At 40.2% G+C, this 19,091-nt stretch overlaps 1 protein-coding gene across 4 annotated transcripts in view; it reads left to right on the forward strand.

Annotated features, from left to right (window-relative positions):
- phlpp2 (PH domain and leucine rich repeat protein phosphatase 2) overlaps positions 1–19,091 on the forward strand; it is a 51,203-nt gene that overhangs the window by 23,957 nt on the left and 8,155 nt on the right. For 2 of the 4 annotated variants that reach the window (XM_026930483.3, XM_053238248.1), the window contains exons 8-18: positions 23–253; positions 5,559–5,761; positions 5,866–5,926; positions 6,848–6,943; positions 8,200–8,355; positions 10,506–10,706; positions 12,005–12,167; positions 13,335–13,465; positions 15,221–15,334; positions 16,256–16,450; positions 18,569–18,800. In XM_026930483.3, coding sequence (XP_026786284.3) covers positions 23–253; positions 5,559–5,761; positions 5,866–5,926; positions 6,848–6,943; positions 8,200–8,355; positions 10,506–10,706; positions 12,005–12,167; positions 13,335–13,465; positions 15,221–15,334; positions 16,256–16,450; positions 18,569–18,800 — 1,783 coding nt within the window. The other 2 variants (XM_053238249.1, XM_053238250.1) reach the window with 2 other exon arrangements.

Genomic DNA, 19,091 nt, shown 5'->3' on the forward strand with positions numbered 1-19,091 from the left:
GATATGTTTTTCTCTCTCCCAGCCTGCAGACGCTCTCTATGGATGGAAATCACTTGAGCTCTCTGCCTGATGAGTTGGGGGATCTGGTGCAGCTCTGCAGTCTCGGGCTCTCCTTCAACACGTTCCCTCACATCCCCGCCGTGCTGGAGAGGCTCAGCGCTGTGGACCGGCTGCTCATGGCCGGGAACCGAGTCGAAGCCTTGGAGCTCAGCAGCCTGCTGAGGATGAGTCACGTCAAGAACATTGACTTACGGTGAGCCAAAAGAGCGTCAGGGTGCTTTATTTATGGCACGACGAACAAGTGTACACTTGTGTTGCTGCTTATTGAATTGGTAACTACAGTACCAGTGCTGAATATGGTTCTAGTTCCTGCAGAGAACCAAGAGAACTGCACAGTGGTGTGTGGGCGGAGCTATAAATAGTCCCGCTCAATTATTTTGTGGTGGCTTTGTGATGAAACGTCACCATTTTGTCATATAATTGAATGTTTTAGATTCCTTATTCACTCAGTGATGTTTTCTTGTCACTCATATTTAGCTCCATTTTATATTTCCTACATATGATCCATGTCAAAAATGTCATCATTTAGAAAATGGCTTCATATACAGTATGTGCTCAGTACACAGGGTGTGACAGTGACACTGTAGAGCCGCTGTCATCCACACAGGAAAAAAGACAGAAAATGATAAACTTTGCTAATTTTAATGTTGTCTGACGTTGTATAGTTTTGAAGTATATATAAGCTGTAGGTCTGTTTATTTCATGAGCCTCTGCCCTACAGAGAAACTCTGCCTACTTTCGCAGTGTTGTCTCTCTATTACAGAAAACAGAATTGCAGGATTGTTCATCACTCTGTAATAGTAGTCTTTTTCCATCACACAGCACTCATGTATCAAACGTAAGAACAAGTGAAGCTTCCGAGTTGCGTAACAGAAACGCGTTCACTCATTCGTCCTGAGATCGCAATTTCGAATCCTGACGATGCCACTATCATCTGATGCCACTATCATCCGTGGGCGGGAGTCCAAGAGAGCAGAATTGGCCGTGCTTTCAGGGTGGGAGGGATGGCATACAGTCTCTCCCCTGTCAATCACAACAACTCTAGCCAATCATGGGCATCTGTGAGCTCACGCATGCAGAAGTGGGCGGATAGCGCTTTCCTCTGAGTGTGTTACGCTGTGACCTGACGTGCATGACCAAAAGTTCGAAAAGATGTGGTTTTCTGTCTTCACGTGCCTCAGCCTTGGTAGCTGTCGTGTGATAGGGGACAGCTGGCTGATGGGTGGGAATTAGCCATGACTAAATTAACAGATAATTTTAATAGCAGTTAGCTTTCCGGGTAGCTAAAATAGCCAGTGTTAGCGATATTACACTATTAGGGATGGCAGGAAGAAGGACTTGGGGGCCTTTTCTTAATTTAAATACTCATGGAAATTCTGTTATTTTTAATGAGGGTGAAGAGCTTGAAAATGTTTTTTAGTCATTTTTAGGCACTAAAAATCTTAAACAGTTTATTTTTCTGCACAGTTATTTTTTTGTAATTATGTAAAACGACATGTTCTGGAGGAGTTTAATGACATTTCTCCTTTGGTGTCTCTCATTTCTTGTCAGAGAAATGCAGATAAACACCAGATGTGAGCAGAGGGATTGGAGTTCACACTGGCTGATGGGTAGGAATTGGCCATAATTAAATTTGAGAGAAAATAAGAGAAAAATTTAAAAACAAACAAACAAACAACAAAAACAAAACAGTAAGGATAATAAAATAGTGAATCAGACTAGAAATCATTTTGTAGTTTTTCGTATAGCAGATATATATAGAATATAGCATAATAGAGTTTTTTCAAAACCTAAGAAAGCACGATATGGTGTCCCACAAGGTTCTGTTTTAGGCTCTTAAAATAGTGCACTGTTTTTTTTACCTCTCTTTTCAGACAGCGCTACAAAACGTCATATACTGCAAACGGTGCACTATATAGTTCAGGGGTATTTAACTAAAATTTGTAGGTCCATGTACATAAAATTTCAAAAAAGCGATTAACTTGACCGAATCGTTTAAAAGAAATTGTCCCATGTGAAAGCAAAGCTATGATTATGATTATGAGCCCCGCCCCAAAACGAGCCCAGACGAGCTTGAAAAGCGGCTCTTGGTTTGATTTGGTTTGTTTGTAAATTCATCCTGAGCTCAAAAGTGTTGTGGTTAAACAGTTAATAAACTCACATTATTACATTTTAAAACACAAACTTTGTCAGTACCTCAGTATGAAACTGATTCGGGGCTGGAGCTACACAGAAGGTTTGTGAAGTCACAAAATAAGTGGACCAATCCCGTCCCATATGCAAATTAGTAGCGGATAATGTGGTGCATGGAGAACTTGGTTAGTGATGAACAGATTATGGTTGCTCTTGGTGACAACTTGTAATGCTTAAGCAGTAGTGATTAGTTCCTGGCTATAATGAAGTAATAATAATATTTTGTCCCTTTTGACTGAACTCTGGACTCTGAACAGATGAGAAGCATCTATTTTTAATTTTGAATCAAAGGATAAACACACACTTCTCTGTCTAGTCATCTTTCCCCATTCGGTTTTCATATGCGGTGAAATATTTGTGCCACGTTGCCATGTTGTCAGTTGTGTCCTCTTTCTGAGCTAATGTCTCTAGCTGTTGTTGTAGCTAGTCTCAGATCCGATGAGCTGCCTTCAGCTAAAAATGTACATAAATATGTTTGTAATATAATTGGATAAACTGCAACAGATGATCTGCTACAGAACCCGTGCTGGTTCGTGTTTAGAAAACTGGAGTTGCTGAACTACAGTCTGCTGTAATACTTTGCTGGGTATCGCATCCTGCCGGTCGACAGCTGAGAGAGCGAATAGGGCGTCGTTTGGCATAGAGCTTGTCTTTTGTTCCTCTCTTTAATCTTTATCTTGCACTCCCTGGCTTTGTCTGTGAGTTAATGCTCCTGTCAGTCTCTTTATGCATAATGCACAATCCATAGACAACAGTAATGTAACAGGATCATCCACTGTTACAAAACAGAGCCACTCACTGATCTAGATTTAATGTTTCCACACTCGTCTCACCTGACACACCATATTTTCATCAGGGAAAACAGGTCAGTCCCTGGTTTTTGGAGTTTTCAGTCACTTTTTATCCGCCATTTTAGTTATTATGTTCAGTTTGACTGTTCTCCGTGTGGGGTTATGGATTTACAGGATTTACAGGATTTATGAATAGATCTCTGGTCAGAATCGTAAGAGATGTTCTGTGCTGCTGTGGGAACACGGAGAGAGAGAAAGAGAGAGAGATGGTATTTATATTTCATTAAATATCTCAGAGTAGACCTCAAATCCTCCATCTGATTTTAATAAACATAATCACAACGAGTTTAATCCTCGACTTGGGCATGGTTTATAAAAATCAGCCATCAGTGAGCTCATAAAATTTGTTTTGAAATTCTCCCTGACCTCAAAAGTCCAACGTTAAACATTTAAAGAAGAAGGCTTTATTTGTCACATATACATTACAGCACAGTGAAATTCTTTTTTTCACATGTTCCAGCTTGTTAGGACGTAGGGGTCTGAGTGTAGGGTCAACCATGATGCAGCGCCCCTGGAGCAGAGAGGGTTAAGGGCCTTCCTCAAGGGCCCAACAGTGGCAGCGTGGCGGTACTGGGGCTTGAACCCCTCACCTTCTGATCAGTAACCCAGAGAGTCAACTTCTGAGCCACCATCGCCCCTGGATGCCAGTTCTGAAGAAACACATTTGAGTAAACGACGCAAAACGTCACATTTTTCTATTTTAAAACGCAAACTTTCTCAGCACTATTTCAGTGAAACTGATTTGGGCCGGAGCTACAAATGAGCTCGGTTTGTGATGTCACAAAATAAGTGGACCAGTCACGTCCCATATGCAAATTATGAGCAGATGGTGATGTGATGGTACATGCAGAAACTTATTAGGGAGGAACAGATGATTGTTGTCATGGTAACATTATAGTATGATGACTTTTTTGAAAATTTTAATAGCAGCTAACTTTCTAGGTAGCTAAATTAGCCGATGTTAGCGATATTACGCTATTAGCGATCGCACGAAGAAGGGCGTGGGTTGGAGCATTTCTTAATTTGCATACTCATGTATATTCAGAGGTGCTGCTATTTTTAATGCCAGTGAAGAGCTCGAGAATGTTTTTAGTCATTTTCAGACACTAAAAATATTAAACAGTTTATTTTTCTGCACAGTAAATTTTTGTAATTATTGAAAACGATGTGTTCTGGAGGACTTTAATGACATTTCTCCTCTGGTGTCTCTCATTTCTTGTCAGAGAAATGCAGACAAACACCAGATGTGAGCAGAGGGACTGGAGTTCACACTGAGTTTTCGGTTCATGAAAAGCGCCTCCCTCCCTCAGACGCGGAGGCTCTCCTCCGGAGAAGCTGTTTAAGCAGCTGTACATCCGTCAGAACATGAAGGAACATTAAAAGACGGGTTATCGGGTTATTTCATTGTGAACAGCAAGGCTCACGTCGCTCGTCAGAGGCCACAGTTTCAGTTCCCTCTTCTCAGTGCAAAGTTTCCTATTTTAACGTCGCCATGGTGGTGATTGAGCCTTTTGTCTTCTGTTTGTTAAAGTCGGAATTTCCGTTTCCTGCTGTTTGGCACACTGAAGGTGGATGAAAATGGTGCTGTTTTATTTTAAGCAATGAAATTCTCAATTCTCAAATTATCATGTTAGTTAAAGGTGGGAAATTTTAGACCCCCTCAGATTCAGTGCGATTTTGATTCAGGTTGTGATTTTAAAACGATTCTAGATTCTATACATAATGGATTTTTACCACCTTTATATCATAAAACCGTGGCTCAGGCTGTGAAATATGATGATATAATATGGATATTGTGAAAAATTACAGTGCAGTACACTTTTCTGAGATACCATGGTATAGTGATGCCTTTTTTTTTTTCTTTTAAATAATTCTGAATTTAAAAAAAAAAAAAAAACATTTAGAAAATTGTATTAGAAGCAGCAGATTTCATACTGACTGTTTGTAAAATGTTAACATTTTTTACAGATTTTTTATTAAATTAAATTCTATTAATTAAAAAAGAAACATTTTATAATGATACATTTTTAGACATTAAATAAAAGTATCTTTAAATTCACCTCTTCAGTTTTTGATTTCCTGTAGTGCTAGCAGTTGGTTAGCAGAGCTTTATATCGTGATGCATATCATGTATTGTGATTTGATATTTTTATCATATCACCCACCCCTAATCCTGGGAACACTGGGCGTGACGTTAGAGCGCACACACACATTCATACACTCATTCACACCTCGGGGTTATTCGGTGTAGCCAGTCAATCGGCATATTTTTGGGAGTTGGGAGGAAAAAGGAGGATCCACACTGACACAGTGAACACGTGGAACTCCGTACGGACACTAACCTGAGCTCAGGATCGAAAACCTAGAGCTGTCAAATGTCCAAAACAAAAAGGAACCCCACAGTCAAATTTCATGATGCTTCCCATACCGTTCTCACGTGTGCGTTCCTTTCAGGCTAAACGGGCTCTGCAGTGTGAAAAGCGAGACTCTGGAGCCCATAAAGCAGCTCATCCAGCTGGACCTGAGGGACAACCGGCTGATCGAACTGGACCTGAGCGCCGCCTGTAACCTGGACACTCTGCACTGCGAGCGCAACCAGCTGGAGGCGCTCACGCTCAGCGGCTTCACGCTGCGTAGCCTGTACGCAAACAACAACCGTGAGTACCGGTGTCCCTCACACACACATACACCCACACGCGCATGGACACACACTGAATGAACATGTAGAGTGTGTTATATTGTCTAAAACTTTCTCTCACAGGTTTATCTACAATCAGCATCTATCCAGTTCCTAATCAGCTAACGCACATGGACGTGTCCTGGTGAGTTCACGTGTAGTGTATAATTAGCGGATTGACCTGTGTGTATTTGCACCTGAGTGAAGTTAGCGTTGTTCAAAAAAGTGTGCAAAAGTGTTACAAAATTAAAATTAATTTTATCAACATGAGCCAAGCTGCTTTAATGGTGCAGAGTAAATAGCTTAGCTGAGGTTACTTTCCCAGCATTAGCTATCCAAGTTACATAACAAGCTAGATAACTAAATTTGGCTAAATATTATGTCATGTCATTTAAACTAAGCGTAAGCAAGCTAGTAAACATTAAGCGCGTCTCATAAGCATTCATTAGAGAGTCTTCTTAGTCTTCTTCGTTTGTTTTTTTTTTTTTTATGATGTGCATTTTTTCTTTTGTATTAGCACAATCAAAATTGCCTAATTTTACAGACCCAGGCAATTTGAACACGCCAGATTTTCTAATTTACTTCAAACTCTTAAGTAACTTTTGAGACATGAATTTTCTCAGGTTTTTTTTTTTTTTTTTTACTCCGAGAAGTTTGTTTTCTTGCTGGTATAAATAGTGCACAGTCAGATCTGAGGAGCGTCTGAGGCTGAGCCTAAGCTCAGTTTAAGCTAACTGGTATAATTAGTAACCCAGTAGCTGAGTCTAATAGCTATGCTTAAGCCAAGATTAAATTAAACACAAGTTAGCTAACATTAGGCTCTCAACTATGCAGCTGACCAGATTAATTTGCTAGCAGCATGATGGGTTGTACAGTATATTTCTTAAACCTGTAGCTATGTTTGCTAGCAAGTCTTAGCCTGGATGATTACAGATTCCTGGGAAGTAGAAATAATTAAGTGGGTCCAGTTAGTGTTTGAGTTTAATTAATTAATGGACAGAACACACAAAAGTGGTAAATATTCTCTAACAGGGTTAAACGTTGTGTTTTTTGTGTTATGGGACAGGAATGTTGTGGAATACCTGCCCGACTGGGTGTGTGACAGCAGAAAGCTCGAGGTGCTGGACGTCTCCCACAATCTGCTGCTGGAGCTGCCGGCCAGGTCGGTGACGTGCTGAAACTTTTATTCAGCTGTCTGTCCTGAGGCGCAGCAGTGAGACCTCGGTCTCAGTGTCCAGTGTATTATCGCATCATATTAATGTGATTTCCATCGGCTGTGATAAGAGTCCAGGACACCAGTGCAGATGATGAGCGCTCTCCCTCTCTCTCTCTCTCTCTCTCTCTCTCTGTCTGTCTCTCTATAAAAATGTGAAGATGAAAAATGGCAGCATCGTCATGGAAAGCTTTATGGCTAGAGCACTGACACGAGTGAATTTGAAAACATGTATATTTCTTGCTGGTGCAAAGTGCCATGAAAGTGCTGTGTTACACACAAAAGTTAAAGCTGCGATCTAGCATTTATACGAGGTATTTTTACTAGCTATATTAATTAGCTTGAATTGTTGCTAGACATTATTTCCAGGAACGGAAACAGCGACCAAACTGAACAAAATGGAGTACTGTTATCACAAATCCAGGTCGCATGCAAGTGCAAACAGTCTTTAAAACAAAAGACAGAAAAAGAACCAAAAACTAGAAGAACTAAAACAATGGACTAGACTGCAGCAAGACAGGTCGAGGCAAGGGAACTTCGACATAAAAACCAAAAACTACGCACAACATAACAGTAACTACACAACAACATAATGCTTGGCAACTAAGGGAGGAACAACACAGAGCTTAAATAGGGTAAGTGATTAGGGGAACACAAAACAGGTGCGCACAAACACAGGAAGTGAGGCAGACAATAATGAAAGAAATTGAAAAAATATGTGTGAGTGAGGGTTCCCTCTGGTGGTCTGGGAGGAGGTGTCCATGGAGAACGTGACAGACATTGTTCTATAGCTCTAATAGCTCTAACACAACTGTCAAGTTAAAGCATTTAAACACTTCATCGAACAAAAACGAACACCCTTATGTCTGACTCGAGAAGACCACAGCTGAAATGTTAGCCAAGAATATGTTTTGCCTTTTTGTCGAGGAAGCAAACACGTTGCTTCATCTCCACAGACATATAAATTAGCTTGTTCTATTTTTCAGTTAAATTACATTAGGTGCCACATTTTTGCCTCGTTAATAGGACTTCCAGGCAAACACACTGGAGCTTTCGAATTGTCCGGTGGGATAGCTAATGAATTTACAATTCAGAAGTGGACTGAAAACGCTAATGTGTTTACCCGTGTTAGTGTGGACTGGGCTTTAGTTTCGGAAGTGATGAAGATGACACCGTGTCTCTTTCCTCTCTGTGTCCTTCATTAGACTGCTCAGTGGGCTGAGTCTGAGGAAGCTGCTGGTCGGCAGTAACTCATTACAGCGTGTGCCTGATTTACTCGATCACATCCCTCTGGAAACCCTCGACCTGCAGCACAATAAACTCACTGAGCTCCCAGAGAACTTCTTCTCCAAGGCCTTAAAGTAGGTCTCACTCTCTCTGTCTGTCTTTGTCCCTGTCTTTGTCTCTGTCTCTCTCTCTCTCTCTGTCAGTTACAGTTTCAATTCAAATGAGCTTCATTTGCATGACAGATTGTACAATGTATTGCCAAAGCATTTGTATGGGCAAGGAATAAAACAAGAGAACAAATGATAAGATGAACAAGTGAAGAAAAAAACAAGACAAAACAAAAAAGTACAGTCTGTGGGTTATGAGTGGTGTGTGTGTGCGTGTGCATGAGTGTGCGTGCGTGCATGTGCGTGTGTGAGTCTGTTTGCCTCAGTTCACATGTCCGTGTGCGTGTGTGTATGTGTGTGTGTGTGCGTGTGTGCGTGTTCATGAGCGCTTCACTGTTTGGTCGACTCTTCCCTCTTTTTGTGGGAAACATCGATGTACCCGTGCCGCTAGTGAAATGTAGTCTCTTTTTTTCTACAAGCAAATACTGCAGTTCTGTGTCATTCTCCAGCTTTTTGAAGTCGGGACAAATAATTTCAAATTTGGGATAGAATTGTTTTGGGAGTTGGTCATAGATGGACAGGTGTTTAAGAAGTGTAGCTCTGTCTCTAACACTCCTTGGCTACAGTATAGGCGTAACCTGCGCTCTTTGGGCTCTCTCTCTCTCTCTCTCTCTCTCTCTTTCTCTCTCTCTGTCTCTCTCTCTCTCTCCTCTCCGGGGAAAACAGTAGCACACAGAAAGTGGAGTGAGAACATGTCTGTCTGTCTGTCTTCTGTGTCTCTCTGTATGTTTCTGTCTCTGTCTGTCTGTCTCTCTCTATCTGTCTGTTTGTCTCTCTCTCTCTCTCTCTCTTTCATGATCTCCCTCCATCTCTGTCTGTCTGTCTGTCTATCTCTTTCTCTCTATCTCTCTCTCTGTCTCTTTCTTTCTCTCTCTCTCTCTCTCTCTCTCGCTCTCCTCTCGCCCCTATGGACTGTACCTCACGTTAAGTGGAGTGAAGACACATCAGTCCTCTCTCTCTCTCTCTCTCTCTCTCTCTCTCTCTCTCTGTCTCTCTCTCTCTCTCTATGTTTGTGTCGCTCTTGGTTTCTGTCTTTCTCTGTCTCTCTCTGTCTGTCTGTCTCTCTCTCTGGCGATCTCTCTCTCTCTCTGTCTGTCTGTCTATCTCATTCTCTCTATCTCACTCCGTCTCTCTCTCTCTGGCGATCTCTCTATCTCTCTCTCTGTCTCTTTCTTTCTCTCTCTTTCTCTCTCTCTCTCTCTCTCTCGCTCTCTCTCGCTCTCCTCTCGCCCCTATGGACTGTACCTCATGTTAAGTGGAGTGAAGACACATCAGTCCTCTCTCTCTCTCTCTCTCTCTCTGTCTCTCTCTCTCTCTCTCTCTATGTTTGTGTCGCTCTTGGTTTCTGTCTTTCTCTGTCTCTCTCTCTGTCTGTCTGTCTCTCTCTCTGGCGATCTCTCTCTCTCTCTGTCTGTCTGTCTATCTCATTCTCTCTATCTCACTCCGTCTCTCTCTCTCTGGCGATCTCTCTCTCTCTCTCTTTCTGGCAATCTCTCTCTCTCTCTCTCTCTCTCTCTGGTGATCTCTCTCCCTCTCTGTCTCTCTCTCTCTCTCTCTCTCTCTCCTCTGAGCAACAGTACCATACAGAAGGTGGTGTGAGGACACTGTACCGATCTGCCATGGAAGTGTTTAATCCGCTGTGGAGCCGCTGGAGTCGGTTCTCCCGTGTTAGCGTGGGAAAGGAAGCAGGCATGGGGTGTGGTGGTGTAATACGAGCACACACAAGTAATTTCCTGTGGGCGAGGTCATCGGTCAGTCAGCCTTTACGGAACCAAATCTTTAATAACGTTGTCTCTAGCAGCGTCGAGTCTTTTAGAGCATCTCCTCTTCTTTAGCTGGGAGATTTTTTTTTCGATAAGTGTTTTCATTCCATTAAGTGATGGGAGCTTATCGATTTCCTGTGCCTATCCTCTCTCATCTATTTCATCCTGAGATCACTGATGAGAAGCTGTTATATTACAGCCATTATTACGGGGAACTCAGGAGTATATATTCGATATATAATTGTCTCTCCATTAATCTCGTTCATTATGATCATGCTGGATATTAGGACGATAGAAAGATATTTTTAAGCATACTCACAGCCTGTTTCTTTTTTTTTTTATGTACTCTCCCAGTTTAAAATACCTGAACGTGTCCGCCAATGCGCTGGAGACAATCCCGCCGAGTAGCCAAACCGAGGAGAGCCTCAGCACCCTCCAGGAGCTCTACCTCACCGGGAACAACCTGAACGAGAACTGCGCCGCCCTGCTGGTGGGACACCAGAATCTGCGGGTTTTGCACTTGGCCTATAACCAGCTGCTGTCTTTCCCTGCAAGGTATCAGAGGCTCTGTCATGCTACCATACTTCACCACTTTTTCTAAATACACAACAGGTATCATGATATTAATCTTTCACCAACAAAGTTCCAGTAGAGCTGCATTATGAAAAACTATTAGGATGAGAGGAATAAAAACAGATTTTAATGTCTATTTTTTTATTTTTTAATGACTACAAAAGTCCAGGAGCATCTCTACACCTTTACCCTCATTACAAATGCCAAGATCTATGAATATACGTGAATATACATGAATATGCAAATTACGAAATGCCCCACCATCTCTAGTAACCTAATATCACTGACATTAATTAACACTTTAGTCACATGACTGTGCTTTCAATATTAGAGTCTTGATTTAATTCATTCATCTTCTGTAATGTGTGTTGCAAAAGAAAGATGGCAGGAAGACATGGGGGCGTTTCTGTATTAATCCTATCTTATTACCATCTTGATATGAGAGGTTTATCATGGAGAAGATGCCTAAATAGGATTTATAGCCACCATCTTGAGAAGCTAACACCATCAGAACAGGGCTTTAGTTCTTGTACATACTCCAGACCTACCAACTTTCACGCTTTTTCGACAGAAAACCACATTTTAACGTCGGAGATCCCTAGTATGAGATATTACTTAAAAAAAAACACCCCAAAAGAGAAGGCACCCCCCCCCCCCCCCCCCCCCCCCAGAAAAAGACAGCAAACTCTCAGACACACCCCTAGAAGCCCCGCCCCATTCCATTTGTAATATTCTGGCTGGTGATCTCACCTCGACTCGATTTTCCAGCTTGAAATTTGCACAAATTTGCTCGCTTTGTGTCACAGTATGTCACTCATTAACATGAAATCAGTTTTATCTGTGTATGACGTAGCTAACGTTAATCAAGTTAACTTTGCCTCTGAAATTTTTTGTCTGAAAAAGGTCAAATACGACACTTTTGGTTTTCGGATGAAATAGAAACATGGCAAAAAAAAATTGGACTGAAAAAAAGAGTCCTACAGTGAAATGTCAGATTTAATACTTTACAACTAATTTTAATAGTAATGATAATTAGAAAGTGATTAAAAATGCTGCGCTGGTCATCACAGACTTGCTTAATGAGAAAAGTCAGCCTTGTCATGGTTTCTACAAGGTAGAATAGAAAAGCGATTTGTAAAAGGACTATACTGAAAAGGTTTTTTTTACTCTGGACTCCCCTCTTTTCGTGGAACTACACATCATTCCTCTCTGGGGTTTTCACGTCTGCATCCTCTCCTGTCCTCATGTCTGGTTTTCTGTCACGGTGATGATGTTGTCAGTAAGCTGAGTAAACTGGAGCTGCTGGAGGAGCTGAATGTGAGCGGTAACAAGCTGAAGACCGTCCCCTCCACCGTGTCCAGCTGTAAGAGACTTCACACCCTCATCGCACACTCCAACCACATCAGCGTCTTCCCTGAAGTCCTCAACCTGCCCGAGATAAAGGTCAGTGTGAGTGTGAGTGCACACACGTAAAATTTCTTTGTCATCCATCACCATGGGGAAAACACAAAGAGCTTTAAACACCAAAGCCACGGACGCTTGTTGACCTGCACAGGTCACATCACAGATTTATAAGTTGCCTCTGCCAGGAAGTTAAGACTTTCCTGTACTCGGATCTTTTCACAAACTAATGAGCCCAAACAGAGATCCAGATCAACACAACCCTACTAAAAAAACCCTACTAAAGAAGGAGTTTAACATGTTGTGCATGGAGAAGTGGACCAAGATCATCTCCAACCTTGTTAGACGTTACCTGAAGATACTTAGTGCTGTTTATGTCTTCAGGGAAAGCGTCACCTCATATTAATCAGTGGGGTGCCAATAATTTTGAAACCAGTGTTATACATAGTTATGTAATTATTATATACATGAGGTTATACATCTCCATATGTTAAAGCCTAGGATGTTACTTATTGTATGCTGTAATAATTAATTAATTAATCAATCAATTATCTGTTTTGTTTATTTACAACAGCAACAACAATAATTATTTAAACAATACTACTACCAATAATAGTAATAAAAATAATAATTTTTATAAAGTTTATTGTTAAGTAAAAAAATTAACTAAATAAATAAATATTATTAAACATTATTTTATCAATAAAACATTTGTATGTTTTTTTTTTATTAATTAATTTTTTATTTTATTTTTATTTTTTGCTCCAGCTCTGGCTTAAGAAAAATTCACATTAACCTGCACTCAAAATAATCATGATTCTACCATTTCTGGTGATTTTCTTAATAAACTTTAAACTTTTGAGATTCTTCAGACTGTAAAGGCTGGAAATTTTTAATATTATTATAGAAAATATTAAATTTGCAAATTTGCTTGCTCTCTGTGTCTCATTACAGATTGTTTCTAGTGTATGTTTTGGTGCTTTATGGAAAATACTTTATGGAAAATGTTTTTCTTTTCTCTATCATCAATGTTTATTCTTCATCATTTCGTTGACTGATATTTTATCACTGTGTAGGAATTAAATCTAAAAAAAAAACAGGATATAACAATATGTAATCCAAACATATATAAAGAAATCCAAAATCAAGTATTTGCATATATTTTACATGCATGTGTTGTTGTGTGTGTGTGTGTGTGTGTGTGTGTAGCTGGTGGACGTGAGCTGTAATGAGCTCACCGAGATCCTGCTGCCTGACTCTGTCCCGGCGACGCTGCAGGAACTCGACCTGAGCGGGAACAGCAGCCTGATGCTGGAACACAAAACCCTCAACCTGTTCAGGTGAGTCGTCACACCAGCGTGGAGTGCAGAGGATTCGCAATATACTACGACTTTGTTTAGGGAGGAGTGTGTGACAGGAAACATCAGCTTCATCGGGCTCACTGATTGGTCAGCTTGAGACCAGGCAGTTCATGTGAACTGTGGTGCGTTCAAATACAGACGTTTTACTGTGTTTAAAGAAAATTCCACATGAATGAATCACGTTTTTTGTACTCTTCACTTTTCTGACAGCCGTAACAACGTTGTTAGCAGTTAAGTGTAATAACAAGTGCAATAACCGTGTTTCTCTTTGAGTCTTTTCCTGGTCAGTTTCTTGTTGGTCTTGTTGTTATTCCAGATAGTTTTCCATCATTGACACTGTTCATATAAAGGACTTAACGGCTATGCACTAGCTAAATCCTCCTCATTCATTAGATTTATTACATAACTCATGGTTGGTGTTCTGATTTCGAGCACGTCTTATGTTCATGTTTTTCGTGATGAAATAACAAAGTCATACAATATAAGCAAATAAACATATTTCTTGTCTACAAGCACAAGAAACAAATGAAATGATTAAATTTGCAACATCTGAGCTATAAAAAGCCACGACAGCGAGCCAAATGAAAATCACTTTAGAGTGTGTTAAAGTGAAGCGTACTCTGCTTTCAGGCGCTTTACGTAGGTGAACTTTAACCTTCTGTGAACATCAGAAGACGTTTCTCTTCTGTGAGCTCTTCTTTCTGTGAATGAAAACCGTAAAATTACCTTAAGTAACCCTGTGGGAGGTTTTAAGAAGTGCTGCTGCAAATGTTTTTTTTCCCTTAAAAGGTTTTTCTTTTTTTTTTCACTACTTGACCAATCAGGTTGCAAGCTGAAGGGTGAGAGAAACAAACTGAAACTGAAAGACATCACTGAAAGTAATACGTCTAATCTAGAAATCAAGCTAGGCTAGTTAGTTAGCCGATACTAGCTGGGACTGCTAAGAGTGATGAGACCCCTGAGACAATTTTTTTTAATATCAGCACAAAATAAAATGATTTATAATGGCTTAGTGATTAGCACGTTTGCTTCGCACCTCCAGGGTTGGGGGTTTGATTCCTGCCTCCGCTCTGTGTTTGTGGAGTTTGCATGTTCTCCCCGTGCTTCAGGGGTTTCCTCTGGGTACTCCGGTCTCCTTCTCCAGTCCAAAGACATGCGTTGTAGGCTGATTGTCTGTAGTGCGTGAATGGGTATGTGTGTGTGATTGTGTGTGATTATGCCCTGCGATGGGTTGGCACCCTGTCCAGGGTGTCCCCCGCCTTGTGCCCCGAGTCCCCAGGGACAGGCTCCAGGCTTCCCGTGACCCTGTGTAAGATAAGTGGTGCAGAAAATGGTTGGATGGATGGATAGATGGATAGATGGATGGATGGATTGTGTGAAAACAGCCTTAATTATTAAGGAGCAGTCACACCAGTTCTCTTTATCTTCATGTCTGACACACTGTAAAATCACCCTGGCACACAACTTTAATGTTTACAGCTAAAATATTTTAATTCATCTAATTATTTAAATGATGATTTTTTGCTGTATGAATCTCTTTTTTCTGTTATTTCTCTGTTTCTGGGCGTAAATAAATAACTCTTAAGATATTTGATTATACTGATTCTGAATTATTTGAAATTCAGGTATTTTTTTAACCTAATTTTTTTTTTAAATATCTAAGATCTTTCATGCATTACAGATTCAGATTCTGTTGACTCTAATTTCACTTCCTACTGAATGTCTTTGTCTCAGTCATATAACTACTCTGAAGCTGGACCAGAAGCCGTCTCTGACCGCGTCGGACTCGCAGGGCTCGTGTGTTCTCTGGGATCACGGCTACGCCGAGATGAGCGGCCAGAGGAACAAGTGAGCAGCACTTCTTAGCGTTAATTCTACAAATGATCAGCGTTAAACCCTCAGAATGATGGCAGTGTGTTTCCTGCGGGTGCTCAGAGTCACCGCGCTGTAAGGTTGCGACGCTCTGTGGATGTAAAGAACATTTTTCATGTTTAATGAGGCGTTAGTGCCGCGCTCCCCCTCAGAGGGTCATCACCTTCATGCTGTCTCTGCTATCAGTGTCAGATATCTGTCCTTTCCTCAGTCTGCTCAGTATACACCACGGTGCTGTAATTTTCTATAACAGTAGCGCTGACAGTAGTGTATATACATTAAAGACAGTAGTATATGCATTAATATGCTTGTTCTAATATGGTATCATTTGTAAAAGAAAAAAAATGTAGGTAAAGTAGTTGCTGATGTTATGCTGCAATGTTTTTGGAAGGAGCCTCCAGTGTCAGTGCTTTGTAACACTCAGAGAAAAGCTGTAACTTTAAGTTTTCCGACATCATCAGGACAGAGGAGTTTACGCTCTGCAGTTTCTCTGTAACACGACAAGCTGCATTAATTTTTGTCTAATTAACTTCAAGAGAGAGGAAAAAATGGCTGATGAAGGGACGACTGTATCTAGCTGCTATAATGTAAGTCAGAGCAGGAACTTGTTTCGTGGATGCTCCACAAATGAAATGTAACTATAAACGGATAAAAAGTATGACGTCGCTTTTTAATAAATAAATAATTGTAGTCATTGGCAAATTGCTGCAGTGTAAGAGGAATAAAACACTTCAGGATGTGCAGTTATTGGAAAATAATCCAACACTAACTCTTAGTAACACTAACTCTGCTTCACCAGTTAACACTATCCTGTTGTTGATTATTTTCCTATAACAGCACTACACAGAGTGTTTGTTGTTTTGAGGCTGTTTTGGTTTGAGATTTTTGTCTGTGCAGGTTGTGTGTGTCCGTGCTGGCCATGGATCGCTTCGGGGACGGAGTGGAAGCGGTTTACGGGATTTTCGATGGCGACCGGAATGAGGAAGTGCCGCGGTTGCTGCAGTGCACCATGGGAGACGTGCTGGCTGAAGAGCTCCAGCACAGCAGCGTGGACAGCGTGTACATGTGCAACACGTTCCTGACCTCACACAGGTACACTTACAGGAAATTATACTCTATATATATATAAAAATTATACTCTTTATATATAAAAACTTGTTTTTATCTGTTGGATCATCTTTGGAACATGCGATTCTTCATTATAACAAGAAATATAAATATTCTAACTTCCTGATATTTCAATTTTGTAGTTATCTCCATATATGGTAATATTGGGTGGGGCATATTTATTTCATATCTTAATACACAGCTTTTTTTTCAGGCTGCTATCCTAAATAAAAATTTGTTCTTGATGGCTGATGGCTGATTAAAGTAAAAGATTAAATAAAATTTCTGGTTTATCTCATAAAAACACACAAGGTACATTTCTACAATTCTTTATTGTCTGTAATATAATATTTATATTAAATCTATACAGTAGTTATCTCCATATATGGTAATGCTGAGTGGGTCATATTTCTGATGCATCACCTAAACCCAGGTAGACACTGTACACATTTAGAAATACTGCACATAAAAGTAATTTTTGTCCGTCATATATGTCCAAAACTGATTTATTTGCTCACAGTATCTAAAAATAATCAGCACACACTGTACACGAAACACGATCCCTGGAGATATTCTTTAAATACAAACATTTGAGCTTCATCGAATTTATAATTAGCAACAATATTGTATGTGATCTTTATTAAATTTTATATGAAGTATTTTTCAGTCACTTCATATTTATGGAAATCATTTGTATTTATGTGTATTTATTGCCCTGTGTATTGATTGCCCTGTACTCGTCTCACACTGTTGTGTATTTGCACTTTATGTAGTCTTGCGCACTGTTATGTGTTGCACCATAGTCCTGGAGAAACGACATTTCGTTCCAATGCATACAAGCTATATAGAGGACTGACAACAAAAACCTACTTGACTATTTATATACAGTACTGTGCAAAAGTCTTACGCACATGCAAAGAAATGCTGTAGAGCAAAGATGCCTTCAAAAATAATGAAATTAAATGTTCACACATTAAAAAAATACTATAAAGAGCAGTAGACAGTAATAAATGAAACAAAGTCAATATTTGGTGTGATGATCCACTTTTTTTAAAAAAAACATTTGTATTCTCAGGTACAGTGTGTGCAGTTTTATAAGGAAATGAGCTGGAAGTGTTACTGAGCATCTTGCAGAAGCAGCCACAGTTCTTCTGGAGACTTTGACTGTCGACTCACTTCTTATTTCTGCAGCGAAACCCAGCAGCCTTCATTATGTTTTTATCTGAAAAGTGTCTCTTATGGAATCTGCTGCTTTCTTTACTGACACACAAACATTTTTCTGTAACGTTTCATTTTGTGCTGGAAAACTAATGTTTGGAATCTAAAATGTTTTTGTACTGAATCAGTAATGTAGAAGTTAGAAAATAAACATCTATAACAAAGTTTGTACTAAAATATAGGGTGCATAAGACTTTTGCACAGTACTTTATAACTTGTATAAATAAAGATAAGGGTTAGAATTTCATGTACAAATCCAGATCCATACATACATTTTTTTTTTTGCGTTTAGCTCCATCCCCTCATTAGACTCTTCTTAATTTTGCATCTGTTTGAAATCCCCTTTAAAATTGAAGCTACTCCAGCATGTGAACATCTCATCCACTAAATTTCACAGCATTTCATAACATTACTGATGTTAGTATGTCAGCATGTTTACAGCACCAATTGCAGTCACTGAGAATAAGCCCCGCCCCTTTTTCTGTTCTATAAAATTATCATATCACCCATATGCACTGCATATTTCTCAAGGAACACGGGAAGCACAATTTTTCAGGACCCACTTTATCCTATGGTGCTCTACAGTGCCTCTAGTGGTCTAAAGTTACATTGAATACCTTAATTATACAGTTCAATATGAGAAAATGGGTTTATACATATACATGAATGCTTTCTAAAATATGATATGAGAGTCATGAGTTCACATTTTTTGAAACAGGAACTTAGGGAAGGAACGTGTCAAAGAGCTTGACAGATTTCCACGACAGCCAACAGCATTCAAGAGATGCTACACCCCAAAATGGAAGAGTCTAAAGAAAACATTTAGACTTAATTGAAGGTAAATATATGCTCAGTGCCTCTTTTTCTACACCGTGTCCTTTGCAGAAAGCTGGGGATGGCTGGACAGAAGCTCGGGGCATCGGCTCTCCTCTGCTACATTCATCATGAGTCTTCTGAGTCGAGCAGCTACTTCAGTCTGACCGTGGCCAACGTAGGAACCTGCCAGGCTGTGCTGTGCCGCGACGGCCACCCGCTGGCCCTGTCCAAAGTCCTTAGCCTGGAGCAGAGTGCTGAGGAGATGGAGAGGGTCAAAACAGCCAAGGCGATCATCACTGAGGTAGATTTTACTAGCTACATGCTAGCTAACGTAGCTATCCATCTCTCATGTAGTTAAAGCAGCACTATGAGATTACACTTGGGCTTTTGTATATAAAACAGAGACTTTCTCAGTACCTCTGTATAAAACTGACTTGATGTTGTGGAGAAGTTTTAGCCACACATCTTGAGTGCTAAGCTAGCTAGCTAGCTAGCTATCCCCTAATTATAGTGATTGACAGATGGTCGTTGTTATGGTAATGTTATATTTGTGACGTGTTTGTCTGCTGTTAAAAACATGCCTAAAAGATTA

This window comes from Pangasianodon hypophthalmus, chromosome 11, assembly GCF_027358585.1.
Source record: "Pangasianodon hypophthalmus isolate fPanHyp1 chromosome 11, fPanHyp1.pri, whole genome shotgun sequence".
Lineage (NCBI taxonomy): Eukaryota > Metazoa > Chordata > Actinopteri > Siluriformes > Pangasiidae > Pangasianodon > Pangasianodon hypophthalmus.